Source organism: Labrus bergylta, chromosome 20 (genome assembly GCF_963930695.1).
Source record: "Labrus bergylta chromosome 20, fLabBer1.1, whole genome shotgun sequence".
Taxonomy (NCBI): domain Eukaryota; kingdom Metazoa; phylum Chordata; class Actinopteri; order Labriformes; family Labridae; genus Labrus; species Labrus bergylta.
Window position 1 is genome coordinate 1,314,169 of NC_089214.1, and position 13,087 is coordinate 1,327,255.

At 43.9% G+C, this 13,087-nt stretch overlaps 1 protein-coding gene across 1 annotated transcript in view; it reads left to right on the forward strand.

Annotated features, from left to right (window-relative positions):
• nck1b (NCK adaptor protein 1b) overlaps window positions 1-13,087 on the forward strand; it is a 35,931-nt gene that overhangs the window by 16,828 nt on the left and 6,016 nt on the right. The window contains 2 exon segments of the mRNA XM_020656642.3: window positions 12,224-12,513; window positions 12,515-12,979. Coding sequence (XP_020512298.1) covers window positions 12,224-12,513; window positions 12,515-12,979 — 755 coding nt within the window.

A 13,087-nucleotide genomic window follows, 5' to 3' on the forward strand; every position in this document is an offset into this window, starting at 1 on the left:
GATAAACCACGTTTGTTGGTGTGCTTCGGCCATGTTTGTTTGGCACAGATCTCATTAGATTAGGTTGAAGGTTTGTGTTGTACAACAGCGTTTGTTACAGAGACTTAAAGGCACACCAAACAGGGCTGTGTGCTAATGACGTTGTTGTATGAAGGCTTTGGGTTGTTCTGACTGCATAACTCTTCAGTGTGCTGCTGTTCAGCTCATTTTTTTTCATCTCATTTTCTTGAGGCTAAACTACAAAGCCCAAACCAGCACCTTCTGTTTTTAGACCTCTTTCGACCAAAACACAGCTTCAAACCACGCTTGAGACCGCCAACACATTTTGGCATATCTCCTCCTCGCTCATCTGTGATGTGGTGGTTGATTGCATATCACAGAGATTGTTGACCTGTTCCCCACCATGCCTGCCTCTTCCTGTGCACAGAGGAATAAAAGTAGAGAGAGAGTCATTCTTCTTGGGTGCTTCCAACCAGAAGCGTGTCATTAATTTCTAACTTTATCACACAGTGCAGTGTTTGCAAAAGACTTATCTGTCGGACACGTGACAGCGGCTTCCTGTTAGCTGTGCAGCGTTCTCTGTACAAGTCTGTTTGTTGTGGTGTGTTGTGACACCAGGGCAGCACTTTGAGCTGAAATGCTCTGATGAAATATGAAACACAAACTTTCTCGTTTGCTTAAATTCACTTCTCTAATAACACTGACTTTAATTTACAAGACTTTTCCTCTCTGTTGTTGCTGAACCTGAGTCAGTACATATGTCGTTTAACTGTCTGGTTATGCATTGTGTGTGTGTGTGTGTGTGTGTGTGTGTGTCTGTGAGTGTGTGTGAGGTTTGTGTTGTCATGCATCGTATCCACAAACCTTCCAACAACTTCCCACCTGTCACTACCTCCACTGATCAAATAACCTCAGGTGAACAGCTGCAGGAGTGACACACAGCAGTACACACACACACCCTGACACACTCAGGCTCAGGTCTCACAAACCTAATAAAACACAGACTCTCATGTAAGACATGAGTTAAGGTGAAAAGAAACAAGCCCTGTTAAAACACAGCTACAAGCAGAGCTAGCTTGTTAATGCATCACCTTCATTTGTCCTTTCAGTGATCTGGGTGTGTGTGTGTGTGTGTGGTGTGTGTGTGTGGTGTGTGTGTGTGGTGTGTGTGTGTGTGTGGTGTCATCGTTTGGAGGAATGTGTGAGGGTATGATCTCTCTGCAGATGACTGTCGGACGATTCATTTCTCCTCGGGTTTGTTGCAAAAGTTACGAGTGTGTCTCTACAAACAGCGGCGGTCATGTGACATGCGAGCACTCAGTGACTCACTCGGCCGTTACAGCGTCTCCACAGATCCCTGCAGAGGGGTTTCATTTGAACTACCTACCCTCTTAAGAATACAAATCTGCCGCTAAATGTAGAAAAAAAAAAAGCTCCTTTACTTTTATCTTTTTTCTGTCATCTCTTTTTTCTTTCTCTGAGTCTGAACTTCACTCCCCCCTCCCCCTCCCCCTCCCACCCCCCCTCCTCCCCTTTCCATGAGGCCTCTGTACTCTGCCTTCCAGCGCTGCACTGGAGGCCAGTCTCTCCCTCCTCTATCTCCATCCCGCTCTCTCATTGGCTAAGCCCTGAACCACATGGTCACAGAGTGGGCCGCCCTGCTCTGCTATCCTGCCCCCGGCTCTTCTGGGTGTTCACATGGAATAACTCCACAGCTGCAGTGGGAAGAGAGCGAGGGGGCCGGGAGAGAGAGACAAGAGAGGAGGGAGAGCCCAAAATGGACATGGCTAACCTTTTCAAACATTTCTTTCGTGAGTTACTCCACTTTTTATCTGGCCGTTTGTTAGAAGTTTTTCTGACTTGTTTTGATGTTTTTCAAGAGGTGGAAAGAAGTTTTGTTCTCTCTCTCTCTAATTCTCTCCCTCTCTCTCTCTCTGACTATGCAGGAGTGGTTGCTTGTCAGTTTTTTTCTCCTGATTTCTCTTGTCTGATTTTTCACTTTGGTTACGAGGCACTTCCAGCGGCAGGGTTGCCAAACGCATGTGTCATAATTAGAGCAATAGGAAACTGTATATTTGTGCTGACATGTTGAGCTGGCACACAGAGAAGTGGAGAGGGAGTGTGTTTTGAGGCTGTGTCTGTGTGAGCGGCTGCAGAGACTGGGGTGGATATGCTTTTGAAAAAGCCTTCTGCTGAGCTGAAGCCTGTAATTGCCTCAACAATCCTTCTCTCTCTCTTTCTTTCAAAACACACACTCACACAGATATACACACACACTCACACAGTAATCCAACTGTTCTTTTTTTAACAAGAGTTTGCACTAGTGAGTGGGCTGCAACTTGACGGATTATCATGCTTGATTAGTCCCCTCTCTGCCCTCTTTTTTTAAGGAGTATCTGAAGACGTAGCCACAGTCTGTTTTCTTTTATGCTACCCTCGAGGCCGAGCTTTCTGGGAGGGGTCCTCCACCCTTCCACCACTCATGGGGCTACAGTTGAAGGGACGTGGGGTGCTCATGTAGAACACTGTGGTCATTGTGCGGGGTAAAGTGGGGGGGGGTGTCTCTCTCTGCTGATTGATGGGACCCGGGCGCCCATCTCCCGCACCTCGCTCGGTTATCAGAGGAATGTCATAACCTCGACAGCTCCGAGGGGGCCGTGGTTACTTTACAGCCACGCTGACACACTTTTTCAAAAAGGCCCCGGCGCTGTAATCTCACCTTGTAACTGTTGAGTGGTATCTCCTGTCCCCGGCCTATCTTCACACAAGTACTGTGTCTGTGTCTACACGAGCTAACAAACGTTGTGTAAACCGAGAGCTAGCCTCCTCTCCCTCTTTTTTTTTTTCCTCTCTTTCCCCACCCTCTGTTTTCCTGTTTCTCAGCCTCCCCAGCGAGCGGAAACTCTAATTTGAGCCACATTTCTCCCTGAGCCCTTTTTCTGAGGAGTGCTGGGCCAAAAAGGAAGTGAGAAGTTAGAAGGATGTTGAATCATTGTGCGGGGGGGGGGGGGGGGGGGGTCTGTGTTAGTGGACTCCCCACCAACCAGTTTCTGTCCCTCCCTTTTCCAACTGGCTCTTCCTTTCTCCAAACCCGACCGCTTAACGCTCCTCAGCCAGAAAATAAAAAGACATCATGGTTATGACGAGATTGACGAGAGTTGTCAGCGTCACGTCAGGACGTCTGCTGTTGTCTCTTTGTTTTCCTGTGTCCTCTGCAATTAAGAGTTACTCAAGAGGAAGTGAGCAGGGGTCTGGACTTGTTGAGGACCAGCCAGCGCTGAAATGGCACCACTCCCCCCACGTCTGTTGAACCTCACATTCTACTGCAACGGCTGATTAGTTTATTAAAATGACATGCTCAGATTATTTTAGTGGTTATTTGATTACATAGTTTCTCCTGAAACCATTTTGATATCAGAGCTGATAAGCATCAGGTAGATCAGAATCAGATTTATTGTCCAGGTATGCTGACACACACAAGGAATTTAACTTCAGTGAACTGTGCTCTCTTATGTACAGGTACAACATTAAATATCAACAATAAACACAAGAAAAGACTAATATTTACATGACTAAATATGAACCAGTGCAGTGGTGAATAGTGCAAAAGATGCTGAAGTTACATGAGAAGTAAAATGCAGTTATGTGACAGATGAATCAATTAACATGTCAATTACAGTATTTACATAAATAAGTGTGTGTATATGGATCATTTAAATTAAATAATATATATATATATATATATATGTGTGTATATTCACAGTGTTTGTTTTAAAGTTTTTTTGGGGGGGCGTTTTTGCCTTTGTTGAATAGGACAGTTGAAGAGAGACATGAAATGTTGGGAGGAGAGAGCGGGGGATGACATGCAGCAAAGGGTCGAGGTCGGAGTCAAACCCACGACTGCTGCGATGAAGACTAAAACCTCTGTACATGGGGCACGCAACATAACCGCTAGGGCATCCTGCGCCCCACTGTAGTCTGTTGTAGTCAGATTCATACCCAGATTAAAAACTCCTCACAGGACCTTCAAGGCTTTTTTTTGTTGATGAATCGGAACATTTAAAATAAGACATATGAGATTAAAAAAAAATATATATATATATATATATATATATATATATATATAGTTTAAAACAGCAGGTTAGGCAACATACAGCAGCACACAACATATAGAAAAAGTACAGGAATAATAGTTATTGCACAGAGTAAGCATATTGCAGCCTGTTTAAAGTGCAAACATAGTTATCTTTCAAAGGTTAAAATAAATAAATGTTAGTTTAAAGTTGTTTTCAGTATTCAGTGTAGTTTAACTTTACTGAAGTGTTGATGCTTTTTTTAAATTGAGGTCACCAGAACAAAAAAGTAGGTCAGGTGAAAAATGTCAGACATCTTATCAGATGGAGAAGCTGATGTTGAGGGTGAGACGATCACACGGAGACTCTCCAGCTTCACTTACAGATAAAGTTTCGATGGCTTTCATTTACACCACGACTTGTTGTTACTGTCAGGAAGTGGTGACGTGTAGCCCCCCCGCGACAGCAAACCTGAACTTTAAAGAACCAAAAGGTGCCGGCACCCCTGCCTCCACCCCCCGCCCCCCCCCCCGCCCCCTCTCTGCTCCATCACAGAGACTGACGGCTGACTGTGTTTGAAGTTGAAAGAGCTCTTTTTGCACGTTTCCTGTGCAGCCATCAGTCAGCCGTGTTCACAGCGTGATTGAAGCTGTCAGCCAAAAAAACTTTTTTTCCAATTGAAGCTTGCAGCCAACTCATTGTTTTTGTGCGTTCCCTCTACTTTGTTTGACTCACTCTTTTTCTCGACTGCACGTGGTGTCATTACATTTAATGTGCAAGTCTACGACCAGACCATATGGCTTGGGGTTGCTGCGTTGCGTCACATGTCTGCTGGATGCAGGTGACACATTGTTGTCGGACTTTGAATTGCCACGGGCACACGAGAGTCTCACCGCTGATTTCACGACTGTTGCTGCACAGTTATTAGGCAACCTGTCAGAGAGTAGATATTTTAAATATCACAGAGATCACTGACTGTGATTTCAACGGTGAGATTTGGTTAAAAACTGAATTAAATCAGTTCGGTCTGATCTCGCAAACAGGGTTACAATTTCACCATGTCACAAAACACAGTTCTGTGATATGATTTTGATAACTTGTTCAGTTTAGAGATGCAATGGGAAGGGAAATGATGACTGCAGTGGCATTATGCATTTAGAGAAATCCTGTCCATGCAAAGACTTATACTGTTCTTACAAAGATTATAAATTGGCTGTGTGACATTAAAGAGAGCGTTTCTGCAATTAATATGTTAAACAACAATTAGCTATTTGTTGCTCTTTTTGCACTTGAATTGCACATCTCCACTTTGCACTTTAATAACTTGAATTTCCATTCTGGTACGAGGTCTTGACTGATTTTATTGCGCTGTTTTTATTTGGTTTTATATTTTTGCTGTGTTGTCTGATTTTCCAATTCGTTTTGGTTAATGTTTTATGGTGATGTTGTCCTTGTGTTTCTTGTCTGTTGCAACCAGATTTCCCCTTGTGGGACAATAAAGAATCTGAATCTGAGCAGTTCAGAGGCTTTGTTTGAGCAGAGAGCAGTTTCAAAAACATTTCCCTCAGAAGAAGAATTTAGACTGCATGTGTGCAGCTCTGAGTCTGAGGCAGAGAGACCCCCGGGTGCTGATGTGATCGATCGATTACCTGACGGGGAAAGATGGAGTGAAAGTATCTGGTGGGTGAAGGTGGTGAGTGGGGGACTTTCATGTCTGCAGGCGTGAGATGGAATCATTATTAGACTACTTTATTTATGTTTGTGACTGTGATGCACTGCTCTGTATTACAGATATTTTAACCAAAGATATGGGCTGCGACTTGAAAATCGATATGAATATGTGAGGAATTATGATTTTATTATAGATATCTTCACATAGTCCTCTTTTGAATCAGTTTTTGACGTCTTTTCAATGGTCAAGTTCTCTCTTGGATGACTCATCTGGAACATTTTGCTCTGAAATATGAGCATTTTTTTTCAGTGCTGATGATGTTGCCCCAGCGACCATGTTCTGTTGAAGTGCAGGGATGTTCCGACACTGTCAGACAGCCTGACGCGGGGTGTTGTCGTCCGCAGAGGAAGAGAAGTGGAATGGAGGGAAGCGGAGGGGTCGAAAGGTTCCCTGGCAGACAATGGCAGGCCGGTCTGCATGTGCTGGCCCAAGTTGAAAAACAAAAACCACTTCCGGTCTGTCACTGGCAGCCAAACAAACTCCCCTGCCACTTTCTTCTTCTTCTCCTCCCGCTGGGTCACTTCATCTGTAAACAAAAAAAGTGAAGTTTTTTAAGAGCGCTTTATCGGACTTACTGTTAAAGCTCTCGTGTCATTGTGTGCTGTGATTCAGAGCCGCACGACTCAACGCAATTTCCTTCCTCTGCATCCTTCTCTCAGGAAATGCACAGGAAAAAGCACATGACGTCAGAGAGTTTCCAGCCCACAGTGCTGCTTCATTGCTCTTCAGTCAGTAAGACGTTCCCCAGGTAGCAGCAGAGTGTGTGGGTTTCCAGAGAAGAGCTCAGCTACCGAGCATGTAAACATGATAATTTCATGCATTTGGCAACAAGGAGTGCTGTGCTTTCTTTAACTTGGGATGAGTTTAGGGCGGGGTGGGGAGGTCAATGTGTGCCTATCATTGTGGAGTTAGCTATCTGAGATCTTTTGTTGTCTGTTGTTGACAATGTAGCAAGAAAAAATATTGATCTGGAATCTGACTCAACTTTACTGAATCACTGGAGTCAAATCTGAATATTTTGAATAAAAATGGTTAAAATGTGTGATACTTAGGTTACCTTAGGACCTAAGGTTTAGGCCATGTATCTCATATTGTATCATAGTGTAAGTTAACCTTTGATTCCCCTTCCTATTGGTCTGCACAATAAATTGCAATGTCATTGTTATCACAATATCAGCGTTTGCAGTAAACACATCGCAAATGTCTGAAATAGTCTCCATAGAAAAAGAGGAATGTGTTTTAATTTAGCTCGGAACATTAGTGTGAACATTGTACCTGTTGGAAGGAGACAAGTGTGTAATCATGCTTTATGATGCTGTCACATGAAGCTGCCTTCAGAGTCATGAGGAATCATTTTGTGGGGAAGCCTGTTATGTAAACATTTGCAACAGATATGCACAGAAACTGATTCATAGTTTATATGCACACTATAATATATGTCAACTTGCTGTCCTTCATTTCAATATTTTACAATGTAAGCGCACGCTCAGCCTTTTTATGCTCAGTTCTGCAGATTGCAATTCCAAATCTAGAAGATATCAGAATTTAGTTTTTTCCAATATTGTGCAACCCTAGTCTCTTACCGTGAGGATTTAAAAGCCTCAGTGACCTTTTTCACATTTCAAACTAATTCAGTTTTCATTTCTCTTCCTCTAACTAATTAGTGTTGAATTCAGTTTTATAAAGGCGTACGTTGTTTCCTGAATGTGAAAGTGAAGAGTCTGCACAGTTCTGCAACCTCTTGGCAAATGGACTTTCCCCTTTAATGAAACATTCCCAGAATCCACCCTGATAACTGCTGTCGTGTCTGTCACAACATTGAGTGACCTCATCCTGCTGCCTCACTGTGTGCAGCGTTCAAAGTTGAATCCTGTACATCAAAATAAAGAGTTAAAAAAACCTTTATTCTAACATGAAATGGTTGCACAGCGTCATACAGTAAAGAAGGTTTTTAACCCCGCTGGTTGAGCTCAGTTGGTAGAGCGGGCGTCCCGTGTACAGACAAGATGTCGCAGGTTCAACTCCCAAACTTGACGCAGTTTGCTGCTAACATCTTCCACTTTGTCTACCCACATTTCCTGCAATTCTACGGCTATGTTATCTAAATAAAAGCAAAAACTATATGAAAAATAAGCATCAGTTTTCCTTTTTTATTTTTGCATTTGACTTTTTTTTTTTAATGTTTGCAGTCAAACATGTTTTCCTACAAACATTCAGCCTCTAGTTAATCCCAGAATGCCGTGAAAGCTGCACAGTAGAGGTCTGTATACTTAAAAGGTACGCTCCCATTGGATCACAAACCCCTGGCAGGATATCAAAGAAGGAGCTGCCACAGTTTGTCACCGTCAGTTGAGCAGAATGCAGCTGTGTCCACCGGCATTGTAGACCGCAGCCTCTCCTCTAAGCAGCTCGCCATGCTGTGTTCTGTGTGACGGTCTGCCACACTGCCACTCAGGTGAACTCTCAGCAATTAACCTCCAACAGCATGATAGAGAGGCAGATGCCCTCAATAACAACCCCTTATCTCTCCCCCCCTGTCTCATTTACCTGAAGCTGTGCAGGCAAATCCCAACTTCCCTCTATTCCCTCAGCTGAGATTGAACATCTTGTTAAAGTCAGCTGTTTGTTGTGTTTTTGTAATGCAAAGTGTAACTGAAGCAGGAAGCAGCCAATAAATCCCAATGACAGGGACGCTGATAAGAGCTGTGGTACCTGGAGAGATAAAAATATGACGCTCTCAGTTGTCTCTGTCTTCAGCTGGAGCTAGAGACACTTTATTTATGTGAAGCTTGACCTTTGACTTTTGTTTGGAACTAACTAGGTCATTTCAAACTGTGCACATAAGACATCCTGGGGCCTGCACCTGCACGGACATGTTTGCTTCCTCGACTGGCTCATGTGATATTTTAGCTGTGGGAGCTGTGTGTGTGTCATTTTTGAATCATTTACTCTGAGAAGTTTCTCTTTGTGTGTTTTAGTGAATGTGGGAGAAACATCCAACCTAGTTTTTAGTGTTTTTCATAAAGATACAGATCTTTCTTGTCTTTTGGCACCTCTCCATGTCGGTTCTAAAGGCTTGCACAGAGAGCATAACTAGACCTTACCTCCACGTTCAGACATCAGCTCTTAACACCCTGCCTTGAGTCTGTAGTTATGTACAGTGCTGCGACTAATAACAGGGTCTACCTGGAAGCAATTTGACATCGGACTCTCAGCAGCTACCATGAAATTTGTCTGCACTCCCTTGAGTCAGGCTCATGTTTCAGGTTACACTTCATGCGTGGTGAAACAGCTTCAGTTTAGCTCGAGACAAATTAGTCACGTTCCTTGCGGAGCAAACAAACACACACACACACACACACACACACACACACACACACACACACACACACACACACACACACACACACACACACACACACACACACACACACACACACAAACCGTCATCGCAGCAGCGTCCCGGAGACTACACCCTGCCCTGCTGTGTAATTTAAAAAAAGCTGACTTTGATAATGCAAGCGAGTCATTTGCAAACGTAATCAGAAACAGTCAGTCGTTCTGTCTGATTATGTATTGCCCAGCAGACTGAGGATTAGACGGACATTGATACTAGTTAGGCCACAGATCTGCCTTTTTAATAATACGTCACACTCGCTGTGCAGGAACTAGAAAAAAACGCCTGTTGTGCAAGCTTCATGTACAAGAGGTGGCTTTCTGGTCTCTTGAGAAGATTGGATGTAGGTGTGATCTCTGCTGCTAGCTCCACACATGTTTCATACAACTGTTAGCATGCCGGCTGCCAATTGGACATTCTCATCCAGCAGGACGATGACCTCTTCCTGCCAAAGCTCTGCCTTCAGATTCTTTATTGTCCCACAAGGGGAAATTTGCATTGCAACAAGAAACAAGAAACACAAGGACAACATCACCATAAAACATGGACCAAATTGGATGGGAAAATCAGACAACACAGCAAAAATATAAAACCAAATAAAAACAGCGCAATAAAATCAGTCAAGAGCTCGTACCAGAATGGAAATTCAAGTTATTAAAGTGCAACGTGGAGGTGTGCAAATGTGCAATTCAAGTGCAAAAAGAGCAACAAATAGCTAATTGTTTGACATATTAATCCGGACTACATAACCCAGGAGCAGGCTCTGGTAATCCCCCTCATGTTAGAACTCTGGGCTGTTTTAAAGATGCCAGGACGTTGACTGCATGTACGATAACATTCACCCCCGTTGACTGGCTGACATTTGGCCTGGAAAAAAAGCAAGTTCTCTGCAACACCACAGCTGATAAGGTCTTGATAAATAAGCGCTTTAAATCATCCTAGCTCTGCGCTGAAGTCAAACAGTCAGCTCAGCAGGGGGCTTGGACTGTAATGGGTTTTGAGGAGCAAAGGGGGGGGGGGGGGGAGGAAAGCTAGAAAGGGCAAGACATTGGATGGAGTTTTTGTATCCAGCTGCTGTGCAAGCAAGGCTGCAGGTGTCTGTGCAGCCGAGGTGATTAGCACAATGTGATTAGCAACAATGAAATGTGACTGAGGCCTTTTAGGTGTTCAGCACATTTTATAATTTCAGGAGGATTTATACATCCCTGCCAAAACGACTTTCCATCCCACTCTTTTTTATTTCACCACACGACCAGCGTTGCTTTTTTTTTTTTGTTTCCTCAGAGTCTCCACCTAATCCCCAAGAATGTATTTGGGTTTGGAGTGTGGGGGGTTAGCCCACTGCAATGTGGAAAAGCAGTGATTTTAACCCGACTTAGCCACCCTTCCTGTATTTCAGCACAACCCCCTAATGCTTGTTACCGCCACGCTGGTATTTGTCTGAAAGTTTGAGGGAGGAGGGAAAAGAATCCCAGAGTTGTTTCAGTGTTTGAACTTGTTCCACATCAGTGGAAAGATCTTGAAAAGTGTGATTCCACAGACAGTAAAATGTTGACTTTTGATTAGGGATGCACAAATCCAACATCGGTGTCGGCCGATATCGGACCTGTTGACAAACATCTGCAAATAATGTGGCATGAGCTGCTGTTTATCTGTTGTGTCATGCGGACATCCAGTTCAACTAACTGCTGATTCAGAGAATAGTTTTTTCATAGATATGAACTTTATTAATCCCTTGGGAAGGTTCTCTCAGGAAATTCAGATTCCAGCAGCAGGTAACACCAAAGGATCGAACAGCACACAGATACAAAGAATAAAATAAAAACACAAGTTATATACAAATAATATACTGTACACAGTAGCAGCAATAGACATCTAAATAAAATATACCGCTACAGATTTATAATAAAATAAAAAAAAGGTAGCAGCAGTTGTGTTGTTTTGTTTTTCTCCTTTGTGTTTATAAATAGATAATTAACAATGAATAATGCAAGCTGTTAGGATTGTGTTGTGGTCAGTTTATGTATTTATTTTTTATTTTACAGGGACGTTGCATATTAATAAACATTTTGGTAAATATGCCAGAGTTAGCCAAAAGGCTAATTTTGAAAAGGCTCCCTAAAAAAAAAACAAATTCAAACATCGCTAAAAGCTACAAAAATAGAAATATCATGACAGTAATGAAGCAGACAGGTGAGCAGCCACAGGAGAAAATACATAAACCATGCAGGATACACATAAAGCAGCATTTGGTTAATATAAAAAATGTATCTCATGCAGGACAGACAGGAAGCAGCAGACTAACGTGTGTGGTCAGGTGTTGACTTCAGGTAAAGATTTTACTGCAAACCGAGCAGCAAAAAAAAAAGTATTAGTAAAAGCACGTATCCAATAACCTACTAAAGTAAATGTAACGTGCACACAACAAGACAACATGTAACACTATAAACAATAAACATGTACAAATCGCACAAGGCCACAATAATTCAGGCAGAAGAAATCACCAACTGGACAAACTCTTAAATAGTTTTCTTTGTGAAACGTGAGTGATGATGTCTGCGTTGGTGAGACTTAAACCAAAAGCGATTTGTCAATGGGCATCAATTTGTTATTTGAAACATCTGTATCGGTATCAGCACTAGTTTTTACAATCGGTGCATCCCTACTGTTGAGTCAAATGGACACCTGAAGACCTGAAGGCTGTGCGTATTTCAGTCAAACTTTATTTATAAATCACTTTTCAGACAAATTAAATTACAGTTCAAAGTGCTTTACAAGAGTGCAGAAAATCATTGATGAGATCATTGAGAGACTAATGCACACCAATAAGAATTCAAAAAAAGATGTATAAAAATAAAATAAGATAAAATACGACACATAAAAGCAACAAGATATTAAAATAAATACACAAGAGGAAAATATTTAAAATTGTATTCATCAAGTTTCTCCACTGGAGGTCGTTCCATCGTAGATGAACTTCTGTGAACTCTTACTCATTTCCTTGAATCTTTTTCTCTCTAGGAATCGGGAAGGTGAAGAGCCGGAAAGGCGGGATGCGAGACACGGCGTCCAATGCAGACACAGACATGTACGCGGATAACGGCGAGCGGCTGTACGACCTCAACCTGCCGGCGCTGGTCAAGTTCAGCTACGCGGCGGAGCGCGAGGACGAGCTCTCTCTGGTGAAAGGCACGCGGGTGGTGGTGATGGAGAAGTGCAGCGACGGCTGGTGGCGCGGCAGCTACAGCGGGCGCTCCGGCTGGTTTCCTTCTAACTACGTGACGGAGGACGTCGACGGGACGGCGGGGGGAGGGGGGCGTGGGCGGGCTCGGAGACCCGGCGGGATCGCTAACGGAGAAGCTGGCGGCGGTCGTTAACAGCACGACCAACGGCAACCGGGTGCTGCACACGGTCCAGGCGCTCTACCCGTTCAGCTCAGAGAACGACGAGGAGCTGAACTTCGAGAAGGGCGAGGTGATGGAGGTCGTGGAGAAGCCGGAGAACGACCCCGAGTGGTGGAAGTGTCGTAAGGCGGACGGACAGCTGGGCTTGGTGCCTAAAAACTACGTCACCGTGCTGGACTCCGCCTCCCATAAACCCGGAGCGGGGCCCGTGGGGCCGCCCACTCCCGACTGTGACTACATCTCGCCCTCAGTCAGCGGGCGCTTCGCGGGGAAGGAGTGGTACTACGGGAAGGTGACGCGCCACCAGGCGGAGGTAGCCCTCAACCAGAGAGGCGTGGAGGGAGACTTCCTCATCCGGGACAGCGAGTCATCGGTCAGTGACCTTCAGCTAACCTTCACTTTGACATTTTAAAACCACACTGAGTAGTTACAGCTGTCTGAGCGTAACCATGACAACAAGCAGCCTTCAGAAAACTGACAA